Raw genomic sequence first — 18,017 nt, 5'->3', positions numbered from 1 at the left:
TACACACTGAGGAACCCTTTAAAGTCTTAGCATCATGCACGGATGCCACCGGTTGAACTCGCCGTCCAACTCAGGAGTATTACACATCCAGAGTGACATCTGAACTCCGTGTCTCCATGCTGATGATGGACAGCCGGACCCAGCCACTCCTCTACCGGGGGGGGGGGCCGAGCCAACCTGGGACCTGGTGTCAAGTAAGAGACACTGTCAGAGCTCCACAGCCACAGAGATCAGTTCTCCACCAGCAGAGACACTCATTTAAGCTGCTCGACTTGACGTTCGACTGACGATCCCACGCTAAGTTTATCGTTTTTTAATTTTGCCCTGAAGGTTTTGTGGGGACAAGCGCTTCACCATGCAGTCCTGTGCCCGGTGCGGGTTCGTGGTCTACCCAGCAGAGAAGATCAACTGTATTGATCAGGTAAGATTCAACTCCTTTGTTAGTTTTGGTTATTTTCAACCTTCTCACATGATGCATTATTTGTTTGTTTGAGAAAGTAAAAGAAAATAACAGATAAGAAAAAGTATTTCTTAGCTACTCTTGAAGTCTCTAATGTGCCATAATGAGAATGTTTGTATGAAGACTTTCTACAGTTTTCTGCCATAGCATGTAAAAAATCCTTTTATTCTTCTCATTCCGATGAGATGTACGTTTCTCTTTCACATGATTGTGATTGGCGCCACGTATTCAGATTGTAAAATGATGTGATTTGTCTGTGGTTTGGTCAGAACTGGCACAAGGCGTGTTTCCATTGTGACGTCTGCAAGATGGTCCTCACCGCTAACAACTTCGTCAGCCACAAGAAGAGGCCCTACTGCTCTGTGTAAGCCCCGCACTGGAACACTAATAATGGCTTCAAAGACTCGCCTGTTGTCATCATCATACCTGCCTCTCGTATTTTCAAGCACTGAACCTCACTAACCCTCAACCGGCAAACGTATTTATCTGGTCCCTTCAGGCACAACCCAAGAAACAACACATTCACCAGCGTGTACCAGACTCCCGTCAACATCAACGCAAAGAAGCAAAGCAAGGCGAGCAGTGAGGTGAGACGTCGCCCGGGGCTCAACAGACACCACGGCAGCATCGGTGTGAAATATCTGGGCTCCCCCATGACTCAGTGTGTATTGTTGACAACATTAGTCACTGATTATCAACCAGGGCCAACAGAGACGATGGGATTTACGATGAACCTTTCCGTGACACAAACGACTTCATCACTCAGATCACCTCGGACCATAAAGCTGGCTCTCTCAGAGCGCCACACGGGAGACGTGGGCGGCCGGCGCTCGTCTGTGGTGACGGCGGCGGTTTGGAATGGAGAGTGGGCCTCGTGGTTATTTCTGTTCACCTCACGGAGGCAAGACAACCCCGGGGCTTAGCCCACTTGATGCCTCCGGAGGGGCTAAAATTGTACGGCGCGAAAAGCAGCCTTCACGTCCCTTCCTCTCCTCGGCCGCCACCTGTCTCTGTCCGTCTGAGCATGTCTGCGTCGACCAGTTAATCCAAACGCTCCGCCGGCTTCTATTAGCAGGAGGCTGATGAGTTGGCCGCTGCCGGGCAGTGAGACCATGATATTTGATCTCTGGGGTTGGACTTGAATCCAGTGCTGAGTGACCCTTGAAGCCCGTTTCGTAGTGAACCTCTAAACACAGATGCAGTTTACTTTCCTCTTGCTTCGTTTTCGTTCTCATGCCGAAAGATTAAAAGACAATTCTGCAACAATCCAAGTCACCTCTCTGCGAGATAGCTGCTCTAAGGTGAACACACTGGATCTGGTTTCCTGCTGATCGCGGGATCTCGATTATAAATAGCGGCCTAATTTCACCATTTTATTATCAAGCGTTTGAGATCAAGTTCTCCGGCAATTCAAAAATAGGAGGATTGCTAAAGTTAGAGCGCTCATCCTCATCCTGCCTCCTATGTCCATGTGAACCGTCCTTGTCCTGCGTTGTGAACGGGGCCCAGTGTGTGTGTGTGTGTGTGTGTGTGTGTGCCTTGGCTTACTGCTTGTCGTCCGTGTGCACTTTGTAGCTGAAGTATCGTGAAGATGGCGAGCGCTTTATGTCCACCTTCCACTGCGACAGGATGCCGGCGGAGCTGCAGAAGGCTCGCCTCGCCAGTCAGCTGGCCGGCCAGGTGAGCTCCCAGAAGAGCAGCCGGCCGGGCGGCCAGTCGGAGGGAGTTCAAACTCAAACTCAAACTCAAAACCCGCTGACCTGTGCTTTTGTCTTGGTTGGTGGCGTGTGGGTGGTAGTGCGTCTCACAAAATGTGATTGAAGAGGACATTTTAACATCCTTTAACCCATTCATCTCACCGATGTAGCATCTATCTGATCACTATGGAAACACAGCTCTTGAAAGCAGAAGGTTTATGGTCTGAAAATGTTACGTGTTCACATTTTTGCAGACGTGCATGTGGCATGGACATGTAATGTGACTTTCAGGTTCTTTACAGGCATTCGAGGTGTTGTGTGTTAATCTTTAATCCCATTTAATCAGAGATTTTATCACTAAAGAAAGTAACTCCACCTCATTTTCTCTCCTCTCTCTTTGGTGCGTAACGTGAATTTGGACGTCCACATAAACAAAACAAGTTCCTTTGAAGATACAGAGAAGTGTGACACGGGTTTGTCTTTCCTGTGACAACAGGCCTTTCAGTCCCAGTCGGAGTTCTCGCAGCAGCAGAGCTGGTATTCAGGGATGGTGACCAACCAGGAGGTAGTGACCATGTCTCAGTCACAGAAGACCATCAGTGATGTAAGTTCATTAGCTTCATTAATAGGAGTGTCTGGTTGTGCATGTCAACTTCAGTTGTCAATGCCCAGCGATCCTGTGTGTCTGCGGCAGGTCAACTACTGTGAGAACTATGAGCAGTCCACAGGAAAGGGCAGCTTCCCTGCGATGATCACTCCGGGATACCAGGCTGCCAAGAAGGCCAACACCTTGGCCAGCAGCGTGAGTCACGGTGTTTCTCTTCACCTGAAGGCTGAAACGAGGGGCGTGTGATCACAGGAGGTGTTTTCTTTCCTCCCCTCAGCTGGAGTACAAGAAAGGCCACGAAGAAAGAGTCTCCAAATACACCACGTTTGTCGACCCGCCGGAGGTGCTGCTGGCCAAGAAGCAGGGCCAGATCGCCAGCGACGTAAGCCGTTTCCTTGAGCCCCGCACGGAAACCCTCTTTTTTAAAAATCTTACTTGACCTTTGACCTGCATTGGTCCTCCTCCAGTACGCCTACACTGAGGAGTACGAGCAGCAGCGAGGGAAAGGCAGCTTCCCAGCTCACCTCACTCCCGGATACCAAATGTCAAAGAAGGCCACTGAGCAAGCCAGTGATGTGAGTTGGACACGTGCATTTAAAACACTGAAGCAAATCCCCGTGTGACGGCGTTTTTTTTACTACGTCGCTCCAGATAAAGTACCGTCAGATGTACGAGCAGGAGTTGCGGGGGAAGGCCAGCGCCGAGGCCGGAGCAGCAGAGTTTGCTCACGCCAGAGAAAATGCAGAGAACTTCAGCCAGGTAGGAAAAGTAACGCCGACGCCACCATGGAGCGATGTGGACAGAACTGAATAGAGTGCATGTGAGAGAAACCAACAAAGTTCTGTCGAAAAGATTCTATTAGGCATTTCTGTATTTGTGCATCATCAACAAGCCAGAGAGAAGTGAAAGAAGAACAGAATAAATGGAATAAAGTACTGTTACATTGCTTCATTTGTTCTCATTTACAGTTCAGATTTTTAAAAACAACCAAATAATCAAACAGAGTCGACTTTTCACAAACTGCCCTTCCCATTAAATTGTGTTAGTAGATAGTCAATTAAGTTTACTCTTCAGAAATATGTATATGCTGTCACTAATCATATATTAGATAGATATAAAGTAGGGATCTTCTCTGTCAAAAGACTAAAGATATCAAACAGTTTGGATATTATTTGAAATTACAATCAATTTGATTTTACACATTACAAAGTATATTGCATGTTCTAAATTCTATCTTCCTCCCAGTACAATTCAACCTCATTAAAACAAAAGAGCAGTACATTAATATTTTTATGGTTTTGATAACTTCCATCGTTGCCAATCGTTGATGAACTGCTGTTTACAGTACTTTGTTTGTGTGTGTTAAAAACAGATTGCCTACACTGAAGAATACGAGCAGCAGCGAGGTAAAGGGAGTTTCCCCGCCATGATCACACCTGGTTATCACCTCGCCAAGAAGGCTCAGGAGCACGTCAGCAACGTGAGTACAGGGGAAGACAGGAATAAAACCTGAAGCTGTGTACTTTTCAAAAGCTGTCAACATCTTTAACAAACCAACATTGATCCGACCAGTGTGAAGTGTGGCAGACACTGACGGGATGATGCATGTTGTGTGGTTAAAACAGGATCTTGTACTTGTTTGTTCAGCTGGTTGTAAAACGCCGTGGCCACATTGCAGAGGACAGTAAGACGCTCGGCTCCATCCGTCATGTGGCCTTGTCCATGTTGGAACAACGCCGAGGCGCCGAGCCACTGGCATTATTCTTTTAACCCCACACCCCGACTGAATTAGACCGCTGTTTAATGCGCCGCTAATTCCCTGTAAACCTGCTTCTCTGAAAGCCACATGTGGCTCTCTGGTCCCTCTGCATCGGCTCCTGGAAGCTTTCACAATATGTGATGGAAACCAACATTTGAATGTTTTCATTTTTCATTCATCTGCATCCCACAATGATTTTTTTTTTTTTACCAAAATGGTGTAATCTCCAGCTAAATAAGATAAAATACCTAAAACAAGCAGTATAGCTGCAATTACTAAAACTGGAGAAAATAGCTACTATAAAAAAAGTAAGATTCTCATGCTAATATAATAATAATAATAATAATAATAATAATAATAATAATAATAATAATAATAATAATAATAATACAGGAAAAATTGTGACAGCGAAATGATTATAATTTCTAGGATATATATATTTTTTCCAGCAAAAGAAATAAAAAGGGAAAAAATAAAAAAAAAATAAGACAAAAGGAAAAATGAAGGGGAAAAAGCTAAAGCAGGAAAATTCATGAAAGAAAAAAAAAACAAGGCTACAAAATAACTAAATTGCATCTTCACTTCATGAATGCAACCTGTTTTCTGTTTTATTAACAAGTCTGGTGGCTCCGGACACATTGTATTTGGTGTAGAAATGTGCGATATCTCTTTTGGCGACGGAGGCTGCAGACCCCCGTCCTCAACACTCCACCTCTCATCCACCCTGCAGCTGAAATACAAGAAGGATCTGAACAGGATGAAGGGCACGTCACACTTCCACAGTCTGACCTCAGAGGACAACCTGACATTGAAGAACGCCCGGAAAATCAACAAGCTCGTCAGTGAGGTGAGGCCTTCATGTGGCACTCGGGTACTTTGTTGTGTGACTGTACGAATCCACGTGGAGCAATCAGATGGCAGAGACGTCCCGGAGACGTCCCGGAGACGTCCCAGTGTCGTCTGTGCGTGGAAGAAGATCCGCCGTCGTTTGCGAAGCGGCTTTCAGACAAATATATACCGCCGCCGGTCGCTGTGCTTGAACGCTTGAAATAATGGAGCTACTGTGTCATTTTCCAAGCAGACATGAAGCCACCCAACTCACATTTCCAGCATTTGTAGCATGCCGGTGTGGTGAGGTTACGGCTCGGCTCCAAGGCCACGGGGGGGGGGGGCGACCCACCCAACTCATGTTCCCCCGCCCGGGAACACCGAGACACAGAAATCTGAAGCCCATTAAAAGAAAAATACCAAACACATTTATTTTCACATTGCAATATACTGTATTCACCTCCAGCATCTCAAAGTATCTGAGCTCAAACTAAAGCAGGAGTTACAGTGAAAGCAGCAGCAATCTAATAGATTTTCGTTATTGTTTTGGTTGCACATTGGCTCACAGGTGGAATATAAAAAAGACTTGGAGAACACCAGAGGACACAGCATCAATTTCTGCGAGACGCCACAGTTCCAAAACGCTGCCAAAGTTGCCAAGTTCACCAGCGATGTAAGTCCATCAATTCACACATTCATCTGAAGTCTTAGATCTTGGTGAAGGTGTGAAGTTGAAATATTGGTAATCAAACTGGGTTTTGTTGTTACTATGGTTTTCGTAATGATTCGTCCAGGTTTATACGTTTTTTTAATTTGTTTTGTATAGAACAAGTATAAAGAGAAATACATCACTGATATGAAAGGCCATTATGAAGACTCAGGTATTGATAAGAAGACCATGCACGCCATGAAAGCAAGGAACCTGGCAAGTGATGTAAGTACTTTGTTTTTGTATTTCAGCTGCAACCACATTGTCTTTCTCACTTATGCTCTCCCTCTTGACAATAACTTCTTGTGATGCATAGAAGTCAGTGAAACGGCTCCATACATCTCTTTGAAATGTTCGTTATCAACACTGATTATTAAGACATCGTTTGTAATTTGATCTATTTATTTCAGATTACATATAAACAAGGTTGCGAGCAGGAACAGGGTGAATACAACTACCCAGCCACCATCACTCCTGGCTACCAGAGCCAACGGAAGCTGGATCCACTGAAAGAGGTACACACACACACACACATATATGATATTTATTAACCCTCGATTCTCAAGTCTCCTCATATTGAGTGTTTATTCAAAATGACTTGTTTTGTTTTGCGGCTGCAGAAAAACTACAGACAACACATCGACCAGGTCAAGTACAAGTCGGTGACCGACACGCCTGAGATCCTTCTGGCCAAGAAGAACGCTCAGCTTGTCAGCAACGTGAGTGAACTGCACACGCTTTGATGAATTCACTTCATGTGAACTTTGTTTGCCACACGTCGGACGTGTTTCCCATGTGTCCCTCTCAGTTGAACTACAAATCTGGCTATGAAAAGACGAAGCATCAGTACACGCTCTCCCAGGACCTGCCCCAGATCCAAAAGGCCAAAGAGAACGCCACCTTGTGTAGCGATGTAAGTTCACACGTCAACACTTTTTTTTTTATTGCGCAATTACCTTTAGGTAAGATTCCTCTATCTCATCCATTGGTCCAGATTAAATATAAAGAAGAGTGGGAAAAGACCAAGTCTAAAGCGTGCGACATCGGCGTGAACGACCTGAGCGTCAAAGCGGCCAAAGCTTCGCGGGACCTGGCGAGTGACGTGAGCAGCGTGACCCTGAAGCTCCTCCAGGGGCGCTGCTGGGCCTCAGAGTCCAGCTGGGCCGTCGTGTCTGCAAAACGTAACGCCGTGGGTCGCCCGTGTGTTTCAGATTAAGTACAAGGAGAATTACTTGAAAAACAAGGAGAAGGTGGTGGGCGTGAACGTGAGCGACTCCAGGACGCTGCACTCACTCCAAGTGGCCAAGATGAGCAGTGACGTGAGCACAAATGACTTTTATTATTAATATAAAGTTATTTTAGAAGGAGGATTCCGATCAGACAAATTCACACTTGTTGTTTTTTTTGTACATCTTCAGATTGAGTACAAGAAGGGCTCCAAGGAGAAGCAGGCGGAGTTCAGCCTTCCTCTGGACATGATCAACCTGAGCCACGCCAAGAAGGCCCAGGCGCTGGCCAGCGACCTGGAGTATCGCACCAAGCTCCACGACTACACCGTCATGCCCGACGACATCAAGGTCCAGCAGGCCAAGAAGGCGTACTCCCTGCAGAGCGAGGTGAGAAACTTTTTTTTTTTTTTTTTAAATGGAGGACTTAGATGTCGCCTTTATGACCGAAAGAATCGTTTTCCAGATTTTACACCCGTCAAAACCTTGTCTGGAGCCGTAAAGCATGTTCGATATCTGGAATGAAGAAAAAGTCGCCGTAGCTGCAATTTCAAAAGTCTGGATTCCACTTTTAGCTTTTGTGGGTTTTTTTTCTATTTTTTTGGATGCACTTTCTCACTTAAGATATTTTATGCATCTGGGCTACTTTAGCTGCTTGTGCTGTTTATAGCCACTGTGAGTTTCCTAATGTGACGGCAATTATAGCGACACCAGCAATTTATATATAGACATATTTATTCTTCTTAAAAAAATACATTTTTCTTTTTTTTCACCTTTTTCTTTTTCTTTTCCTTGTTTCTCTTACTTAGTATTCTCTTACTATTTTATTCTTCTCTTTTTTCCTTCTATAATTTTCCTTCTTTTTGTTTACAATTATTCCTTTAATTATTGTTTTTTACACTTTTCACCCCTTTCTTTTTACTTTTTCTTTTCTCTCTTTTTTCCCTTTTTCTTTTTCATTTATCTTCTCTTTCCTTTTTCTTTTTCAATTTTATTCTTCTCTTCCTCTTTTGCCTTTTACTTTTTCCCTGTTTTTCTTTATTCCCTTTTTTGTTTTCACCTTGTTTTTTTCCCTTTTTACTTCCCTTTGTGTTTTTCCGACACAATTTTTCTTTTTCTTCCCCCCTTTTTCCACTTTTCCTTTTTTTCCATCTTTTTATTTTTTCTTCATTACCTGAATAAAGCGACCCTAACAATTTTAATCACTTTACTTTTTTCCCTGCATTATTTCACTTTTTCAGTTTGAGGTATTTTATCCTTTTTTTTTGCCAAATATTCTGTCTGTTTTAGCTGTTTAACTTTTCTTCACAGTTTTCAGTCTGAAGATTAGATCGTATTTGAAAATCATTGTGGAATGCAAACAAAATAAAAAGGCTTCACAGAGAGGAGTTGAAGTGGCTCCACAGCTGCAGGTTTAGCTAGATAGATAGATAGATCTAATTTAAACCAACAGAAAGAGAAATGATATGAACCAACGCTTGAGTCCATTTCTGTCCCGGGCTGCACAGAACCAGTATCGCTCTGACCTGAACTGGATGAAGGGCGTCGGCTGGGACACTGAAGGCTGCCTCAACATCACGCAGGCCAAGAGGGCTGGAGAGATGCTCAGCGACGTCAGTGGAAACATTCAAACACTTCCTGACAAAGCTCGGCGCACGGCTGAAACTCCCGTACTTCATTATCGTGTGTAACTTTCAGAACAAATACCGTCAGAAGGCAGACAGGATCAAGTTCACGCAGGTGGCGGACGATCTCTCCATCAAACACGCCAAGAAAAGCCAGGAGCTGCAGAGCGACGTAAGACCATCCCCTCTGGAGCGGGAGGCGACTCAGTATCCAGCGCCTCACGGCATATATGTCCATATTCATCCACCGCTTTTGTTTTGATGGTCCAGTTGACGTACAAAGCGAACACAGAGCTGATCCTACACCAGTACACCATGACCAAGGACGAGCCGCTGTTCAGACAGGCGAAGGCCAACGCCGACCTCCTCAGTGCGGTGAGTTCATCTGACCCAGCCCCCTGAAGTACCTTCAGTTCTCTTCACGACAATGTCATGTTGGTCTTTTTGCAGAAAGTGTATAAGAGTAACTGGGAGAAGCAGAGGGAGAAGGGCTTCGAGCTCCGCCTGGACTCTTTATCCATCCTCACGGCTAAAGCCAAGAGAGACCTGGCCAGTGACGTGAGTCCCCGGCGCCAACAGAGCGGAGGGCGTTCGACCAGCAGCTTTGACTCTCCTGACCCGACACTGAACGATGGCTTCTTTCCTCTCGTGCAGATCAAATACAGGGAGAGCTACGAGAAGAACAAGGGCAAGGTGATCGGCATCAAATCAGTGAGCGACGACTCCCAGATGGCCCATTCTGCTCTGGCCACCAAACTGCAGAGCGACCGCCGCTACAAGAAGGACTACGAGGACACCAAGGACAAATACAGGTCAGGGCGGTGGCTTTACGCACACTTTATTATTATTTTTTTAACTAAAAGGGTTAAAATGATGTAATGAAAGCGAGAAGGTCCGGGGCCCTTCTGTTGTGAAGGACGAGCTGGTAGCAGATGACATGAAGCTCATTTTGTGCATTTAACAGCTGTGCTGGGACTTTATTGTGATAGTCCTGCGTCACAACTTACCAATAACTGTATAATAGTATTATTTATAGGCTCATTATGAGAGGTAATTATTGCCTGAATTCAATATGATGGACTGTTTTAGAGCAAGCTTGCGATATTTTTTGACCAGGACTCCTTTCTAACTCCTTGAAATGAATGTTGCCCGCAGCGTTTCTCTGGACATGCTGAACATCAGCCACGCTAAAAAGGCTCAGGATCTGGCAACGGACACCAACTACAGGACTTTCCTCCATGAATACACCACCGTTCCTACCGACATGAAGGTGGCCTGGGCCAAGAAGGCGTACGGGCTGCAGAGTGACGTACGGCCCAGCTTGTATTCAGTCACGTCATTAGCACAGCAGCAACGTGGAGGAATTGTGATTTGATGTCGAAATGTATGTTTGCATGTGCGTTGAATTGTAGAACCAGTACAGGTCCGATCTGAACTGGATGAAGGGGGTCGGCTGGGAGGTTTCCAAGTCTCTGGACGTTCAACAGGCCAAAAAAGCTGGAGACCTCGTCAGCGAGGTAACGTCTGGACACCACATTCAGCAAGAGATTCAAAACAAACATGAAGATCAGGGGTCTGTAGCCTTTATTACCACATTTTCTACCAATCAAACATTTGTCTGGAGCCACAAAATATGTTGGTTCTCAAATTAAGAAAAAGATAGTTTTTTGCATGGGTTTTTCCCGTTTCAGGCATTTTTATATATCTGGACCATTCTAGCTGCTTTATCCATTTATCACTGTGGTTCTTAATGATTAGAGCAATTTTGCTATAGAAATTTTTTTTCTTCTTGAAGAACTTTTTTTTTCTATTTTTGTTTTTCCTTATGCTCTTCCCATTTTTAATTGTCTTTACAAAAAATTATCTTTTCTTGTTTTTTTCCCTTTTTTCCCATTTTGTTTTGTTTTTATCTGTTTTCTATCCTTTTTCCTTATTTTTTACTTTCCCCCTATTTTCTTTTCTTGAAAAAAAAGCCATAACAACTTTATTAATTTCTTCTTTACCATTATTTCCTGTATGATTTCATTTTTCATAGTAGATTTAGGTATTTATTTTCCTTTTTTTGCTATTCTCTTCATCCGGGCTGTTTTAGCTCTTCTATCTTACATTAGCCTGGAGATTAGTCCATATTTGACAATCAGTGTGAAATGCAAATGAAATAGAAATGATAAGAGAACTTTTTTATTTTTTTTACAAATACTTTTCTGAAAGCTTCGTGGAGCCGCTATAGAGGAGCTAAAGAGCCGCGGGTGGCTCCAGAGGCACAGGTTGCAGACCCCTGGTTTAGATCGTAAAGCCGTTTTCTTCCCTCTCATGGTGTTTAACCACTTCTAACTGCTATCAGTGTCTATGTGTGAAGTATGGAGGTGAACGAGCACAGGGCTGCCTGGGGAAGTGATAACTGTAATTGTGTAACTTGTGACTGGAAGGCACATAACTGGGTTTAAGGCTGAGGTCAGAACATATTTAAAGAGCTGCGGATCATTGCTGCGCCCTACAAACTGGGTTAAGTACGCGGACTATCCTGGGCCGCGGTCTGGATATAGTCCCCGGACCCATTACATGTCAAGTACATCAGATACACAAACCAGGACTCCACATTTTATTGTTTGTTTTCTATTTATACACGTGGGCTTTAACCTGCAGGTGACGGGGACTTTACCCTAAATGTTGAGTAAATCCCCTGCATTAAACTTTAACTATTCTTAAATTTACCAGCCCCTGTAGGTATTTAGGTATAGTTGTGTGGAAGACTGAATTAGTTATACTGAAACTTTCTGCAGTGAGGAGGTAAAATTTAAAGAGATATTAAAGTCTTGATGAGTCACATTTAGTGCAGACTGGAATCTCTGTACTCTATTCATAACCACACGATAAGCAGCCACATATTTAAAGGGTCATTCCAGTCAGAGGGGCCGACATTAGACTCTGAAATGGAAGACTTAACGCAAATAGATACCAGCACCATCCAAGCTGGGTTTTACCTTTTTATGTCTTTTCCTTTTATTTTGGCCTGCTTTCTTTCTTTATATTTTAGTTAAAAAAAACTACAAATAAAGCTGGAAGCAGCAATGAACAGGCCCTTCCACTCCTGCGCATGTTGGAACACGAGGCGGTGAGGTTTGGTGGACATCAGAGTGAAACCATTGATTTTTTTCCAAGGTTTTTTGTGGCGCTGTAGAGCCATATAATAATATACAGTAAAAAAAAACAACAACCCAAAAAACATTTAAAACCTCCCCACAAAATAATAATAATAATAATAATAATAATAATAATAATAATGGCCAAGAACGGGGATAAAACTACATTTGAAAATGGAAAAAAAAGTCATTAAAGGTCCAAGGCGATAAGAGGAATAAAACGTTAAAAACTGCAACACAAAAGAACTTTGGGATGAATTAAAACTGGGATTAAAATGAGTAAGATGTGAAAACCTTGTACTGAAGCAGTTCCACCTTTTCCTGCAGTTTTTCTTCAGATCAGAAAAGGGAATAACGAGTGAAAGTCACCAGAAAGCAACGTACCAACTTCTCACGGTTCATAGTAACGTAGACTCTGTGTTTTTCTCTCTAGAAAAAGTACCGGCAGGATGTGAGCTCTCTGAAGTTCACCAGTGTCGAGGACACTCCAGAAATGATGCAGGCCAAACAAAGCAACAAACTGGCTATTGATGTAAGTATATTCCAAAAAGCAGAGTTAATTCATTTTCACTCAATAACATATAGGTTGAATTTGCAGGGTGAAGTGAGACATATGTGAGCTGGGGCAGTTGTTCAGGCTCTAAACCTTTAAACACCTTGTATTAGTTGATCGCCTCAATGCCGTTCGCTCTCCTTTGCAGAGGTTGTACAGAGAGAAAGGTGAAACCATGAAGCACAACTACACGCTGAGCGGAGAGCTTCCAGAGCTGGTGCAGGCCAGGCTCAACGCTCTGAACATCAGCGAGGTAAAAACCAAGCGCTCACACCCGAGCCTCCATCACGCAGCCGATCGGACTTCCCGGTCAGCAGACTCTTTCCCAAGTGGAGTTCAGATTTATCTGCTGTGTCTTTCCAGAGCCGCTACAAAGAATCTTGGACGAAAGTCCGTGACGGAGGATACAAACTGCGACTGGACGCCATTCCCTTCCAGTCCGCCAAGGCCTCTGCAGAGATCCTCAGCGATGTGAGATCACACCACTTCGTATTGACACGCCGCCACGTCTTTGAAAATTGAGCTGGTTGCGTCACTCAGCGCCGCTTCTGCTGTGCCACTTTAGCAAAAGTACAAGGAAGAGTTTGAGAAGACCAAAGGGAAGATGATCGGGCTGAAGGGCCTGCAGGACGACATCAACATCGCCCACTCGGTCAACGCCAGCAAGCTTCAGAGTGACGTGAGTGAAAGCTGCGAGGAAACGAGGTCTCTCTGGTTCCCGGCATTGAGGAGAAATCTCACTAAAGCAATGGATCGAATTAAAAATGAACTGGATGTAAAGTACATGTGGTCGAGACAAATGATTGATGCAATGCATCCTGGCTTCTCGACCTTGAGGATCTTTTATTGTGAAATTACTCAAGAACAAGTTTCACTCTCAGTGTGTCAGCTGGCAACACATTACTGGCCGGTGCTGTAACACTGTGTATTTCCCTCCAGATTAAGTATAAGAAGGATTCTGCAAAGGAGCTCTCCAAGTTCCACCTTCCCATGGACATGATGGAGGTGGCTCACGCTAAGAAGGCCCAGCTGCTGGTCAGCGACCAGGACTACAGACTGTCCCTGCACCAGTACACCTCGCTGCCCGACGACATGAAGCTGCAGGCGGCCAAGAGGGCGTACGCTCTGCAGAGCGAGGTGACAGGGACACTTCCTACATATATATATATATATATATATATATATATATATTTGACATTTGAAATCAGACTGATGTGAAATGCAAACACAACTGTAAACATTTCTAGTTCGACAAAAGTAAAAAGCCCAGTTAAGAATGAGAAAGACTTGTGTGTTGAAGAATTCAAACTAAATTCTCGTTTTCTCTCTCTGCTGATAGAAAGTGTACCGCTCTGACTTGAACTACCTGCGCGGTGCAGCCTGGATCGCCACTGGCGCTCTGCAGATTGAAGGCTCCAAGAGGGCCACGGACCTCATCAGCGATGTACGTTATCCTTGTTTCATTCATTTTGACTTCATTTCTATTGTCAGTCCAAGTGAGGAACGTTGCGTGTCCACACAGGGATACATAGAAATATTGTTCTGAGCCGATCTATTGTGTCTTTGAGGTCTTGTGGGGACAAAACGGTGCATTTATCAGGCTTTACATTTGATTCAGTATCAACGTCAAACCGTCACTCATTGAGTTTTTACCTCTTCTGCAGAAAAAGTACCGCCAGCAGCCGTACAGCTTCAGACACACGTCTGTCACCGACTCTCCAGACATGGTCCACGCCAGACTCAGTGGTCAGATCACGAATGAGGTGAGCGCTCGCATGAGATGCGCAGTGATTTCCCCTTCGTCGTTTACATCTACATGAAACTGCCTCCATCCACCTCTCTCATCCAGCGCTTGTACAAGGAGAAAGGAGTGCACGACCAGCACAACTACACCATCACCACCGAGAGGCCCGAGATCACGCAAGCCAAGATCAACGCAGCCAACTTCAGTGAGGTAATATAACCCCTGCCCTGTGCAACAATAAAAAATACTTTGTGTGTAATTCTGAGGGTGATTTTCTTGCGTTCTGCTGCAGATCAAATACAAAGAGTCCTGGCACACTCTGAGGGCTCAGGGCTACAAACTCACCATGCAGGACATCCCCTTCCAGGCCGCCAAGAGCTCCACAGGCATCGCCAGCGACGTAAGATCAGAACGGAGAGAAGTAAATCCTTCCCGAAGACACTATGACAGCGAACTGACCTGCCTCCACTGTCTCTGCAGTACCAGTACAAACACAACCATCTGCTGGACAAGGGCAAACACATCGGCGTCAAGAGTGTCCTGGAGGACCCGCGTCTCCTCCACTGCCTGCAGGCCGGCCGGCTCGCCAGCAACCAGGAGTACCGCAAGGACGCCCTGATGGCCAGCGGGCAGTACCACCTCACGCCGGACATGATCCACCTGGTGGAGGCCAAGAAGGCCCAGGCCCTGGCCAGCGAGCAGGACTACCGGACCAAGCTGCACCAGTACACCGTGCTGCCCGACGACATGAAGGTCAAGTGGGCCAAGAAGGCTTATAACCTGCAGAGCGAGGTGAGAGCAGGACGGGGAATGAAGTGACCGGACGGTGTGAAATGATGCAGCTTCTCTGACATGGGCTTTTTTGTTTTGTTTTTTGTTTTTTTAAACGATGTCTAGAAACTGTACAAGTCAGATCTGAATTTCATGAAAGGCGCGTCCTGGGATGGAGTCGGGGCACCGCAGCTGGAGTCTGCAATGAAGGCTGGACAACTGCTGAGCGACGTGAGTGGGTAGTAGTTAAAGCTGAGCACATTGCTTATTCAGGTTTCATCAACTTATCCACTGGTCAGTGTCACTTTTTTGACATGCACTTCCATTCTGATTTGGTTTTTGCATCGTGAGCTCGGTTCTGCTTTGAATCACACCAATCTCAGGACACTTGTGTTGAAGCCTGCGTGCTCTCCCTCCGTGCAGAAAAAGTATCGCCAGCTGCCAGACAGCCTGAAGTTCACCTCAGTCACCGACTCTCCCGATCTCGTCCACGCCAAGACGAGCTACCAGCAGTGCAGCGAGGTGAGATCCACAGTGGCGTGTTGAAGAAGTCATGTTATTGTTACTCCCTCCCCCACAAGGCTTGACATGGAAATCATACACACTTTTTTTTTTTTTTGTCTTTCCTCAACCGCAGAGGCTCTACAAATCCGGAAGGAATGACGACATGAATAAATACACCTTACACCCAGACGATCCCGACTTCGTCAGAGCCAAGGTCAACGCCCTGCAGATCAGCGACGTAAGACTCAGAGCAAACGTTTCCTGCAAACCTGATGTTGAGTAAATTCTTTTTTTTTTAATGTCATTTTGGTAATGTTTTCATCTTCAACCCTGTTTTCCCATGAAGAAAGTTTACAAGGCATCCGGGGAGCAGGTGAAGACATCCGGCTACGACCTGAGGCTGGACGCTATTCCCTTCCAGACGGCCAAGGCCTCCAGAGAAATAGCGAGTGATGTGAGTTCATGTTTGGTATATTGTAGGTTTTTTTTTCTTTTTTCAAGCAAGCACATCTTTTGTACAGTCAAATAAAAGCAAAAAAAAACCAACAAAAAAAAACCTCTTGCTATCTGACAGGTCCGCTATAAGGAGTCGCACCTGAGGGAGAAAGGCCAGCAGGTGGGGCTGCGCTGTGTGGAGGACGACCCCAAGATGGTGCACTCGCTGGCCGCCTCCAAACTCCAGAGCAACCTGGAATACAAACGGCAGTCCAAGGAGGACCACGGCCAGTACAAGATCCACGCCGACCAGCCGGAGTTCCTGCAGGCCAAGAAGAGCCAGGCCCAGGCCAGCGACCTCAGCTACCGACGCAGGATCCACGACTACACCCTCGACCCCGAGCAGCTCAACTTCAAGCACGCCAAGCAAGCCTACAAGCTGCAGAGCGATGTGAGTCCACGTGGATTTATAGATACATGATGATATATAATGCATGAGCTTGTTGAGCTCCGCGGAGAAGAAGGTGAATCACTGTGAATTCTTGCAGGTGAACTACAAGTCGGACCTGAACTGGATCCGAGGAGTGGGCTGGACCCCCCCCGGCTCCCACAAGGCCGAGCTCGCCCGCCGGGCTGCAGAGTTGGGGCTGGCGGAGGGCGTCAGCACCGACGAGGCCATTGCAAAGTATCAACACATGATGATGGTAAGAAGACACAGAGAACTGCATCTACGCCTACAAATGTCACTGATCGTTCAATCACATCTTCTCCCGTCGTCTCTCAGCTGCACCGCCAGCAGCAGGTGGAGCAGCAGCAGGTGGAGCAGCAGCAGGTGGAGCAGCAGCAGGCCTCTGAGCAGGTGGAGAGCAGCGAGGAGATCCAGCGGGGCGTCAACATGGACGCCATGGAGGTCCTCCACGTGAAGAGGAAGAAGACCATCCAGACCGTCCAGAAGAAGTCCTCCTCCACCACCACGACCTCCTTCAAGTCCATGGAGAAGAAGTCCAGCAGCACCTCGTCCTCCTCGTCCTCCGCGCTCCACAACTCGGTTAAAATGTCGAATAAAGCCGCCGCGATAGAAGACGCATAGACGAGGCTTTGTTTTGTTGTTGTTTTTTGTTTAGTTTTTTTAGAGACAACGCTGTTTAGACACGAAGACGGGCACTTTTGGAAAGTGTGCTTAACTTTTACCGAGAGATTTATTTTACTACTTTGATGAAGCGGCTAAAGCTATTGTGTAGTTATGTGGGACGCCACAGTCTGACTGAGACGTTGTTGCAGTAATGAAGCGTGACGGGACGTTGATTTGATCACAGAGGGGAGAAAGTATGTAGAAGGAGGATGTTTGAGGGACTGTTGAGGGTTCGTCTGTCAAGGGTTAGGCATGTGCTCAAAAGAAAGGAATCCAGAAAAACCTTATTTTCATACGTAGATTTGATCACTTCTGAGCGGGTTGATGTGCCAGTGAAGGACCAGTTGCAACCACAGTTCAAGAAATAACATCGATTTGACGACAGTGAGAGGAAAAAATGCTGAAAATGAAAGCTAGTAGTTGTTTTTTTTTTATCTGTATCCTGGGTGTGTTCATAAGATGACCAGCAATGCCAGATGCAAATAATTTTCACTTTACACTCTTTATTTTTTTTTTGATTTTTACTGAACAACACGATGCAGTTAAAACAAACAAGGAACAGGCGTAACCTTGTTGCAGCCGACCGGGTCTGACGGCCTGGTCCTCGCTGAGCCAGGCTCAGTGGGAGGAGCGACAGGCCTGCACTGAAATGACGCCTGATCCACTCTTGTCTGGCAGGTTCAGCTGTGTGAGTTTGTATCGGTGCCTCTTGTGACTCAAAGCTGGGCTGGGAGTAAATGCTCGACTTCATTGCTGATAAAAAATAAACTTTTTTTTAAAAGCACACTAAGCTGTCGTCCGTTCTTACCCTACAAAAACAAAAA

At 45.5% G+C, this 18,017-nt stretch overlaps 1 protein-coding gene across 3 annotated transcripts; it reads left to right on the top strand.

The window, feature by feature from the left end:
* Positions 1-234: 234 nt before the first annotated feature.
* nrap (nebulin-related anchoring protein) lies at positions 235-17,977 on the top strand. 3 transcript variants are annotated; one of them, XM_080517795.1, is made up of 43 exons: positions 235-421; positions 730-824; positions 960-1,047; positions 2,036-2,140; positions 2,654-2,761; positions 2,852-2,959; positions 3,042-3,146; positions 3,232-3,339; positions 3,416-3,523; positions 4,137-4,244; positions 5,254-5,370; positions 5,920-6,024; positions 6,178-6,285; positions 6,471-6,575; positions 6,681-6,779; positions 6,869-6,973; positions 7,055-7,162; positions 7,272-7,379; positions 7,479-7,676; positions 8,795-8,899; positions 8,985-9,083; positions 9,182-9,286; positions 9,362-9,469; positions 9,566-9,723; positions 10,067-10,220; positions 10,324-10,428; positions 12,488-12,586; positions 12,756-12,860; positions 12,971-13,078; positions 13,173-13,286; positions 13,547-13,744; positions 13,947-14,051; positions 14,272-14,370; positions 14,457-14,561; positions 14,644-14,751; positions 14,832-15,143; positions 15,249-15,353; positions 15,546-15,644; positions 15,760-15,864; positions 15,973-16,080; positions 16,201-16,512; positions 16,610-16,765; positions 16,846-17,977. In XM_080517795.1, exons 1-43 carry the CDS (start codon positions 356-358, stop codon positions 17,149-17,151), a joined length of 5,430 nt encoding a protein of 1,809 aa, XP_080373921.1. In that variant the 5' UTR covers positions 235-355; the 3' UTR covers positions 17,152-17,977. The 3 variants fall into 3 exon arrangements, with proteins under 3 accessions (XP_080373921.1, XP_080373922.1, XP_080373920.1); XM_080517796.1 differs by lacking the exon at positions 2,036-2,140; XM_080517794.1 differs by having other exon boundaries at positions 2,654-2,959.
* The last annotated feature ends 40 nt before the right edge of the window (positions 17,978-18,017 follow it).

Source organism: Blennius ocellaris, assembly GCF_963422515.1.
Source record: "Blennius ocellaris genome assembly, chromosome: 21".
NCBI lineage: Eukaryota > Metazoa > Chordata > Actinopteri > Blenniiformes > Blenniidae > Blennius > Blennius ocellaris.
Note: the sequence above shows the minus strand (reverse complement) of the source record. Positions and strands in the feature narration are given on the sequence as shown.

Coding starts and splice junctions, on each gene's coding strand:
- nrap (XM_080517794.1), top strand. CDS start 356: ATGCAGTCCTGTGCCCGGTGCGGGTTCGTGGTCTACCCAGCAGAGAAG. Junction 8,900..8,984: donor CTGGAGAGATGCTCAGCGAC/GTCAGTGGAAAC, acceptor TGTAACTTTCAG/AACAAATACCGTCAGAAGGC. Junction 16,766..16,845: donor AGTATCAACACATGATGATG/GTAAGAAGACAC, acceptor GTCGTCTCTCAG/CTGCACCGCCAGCAGCAGGT.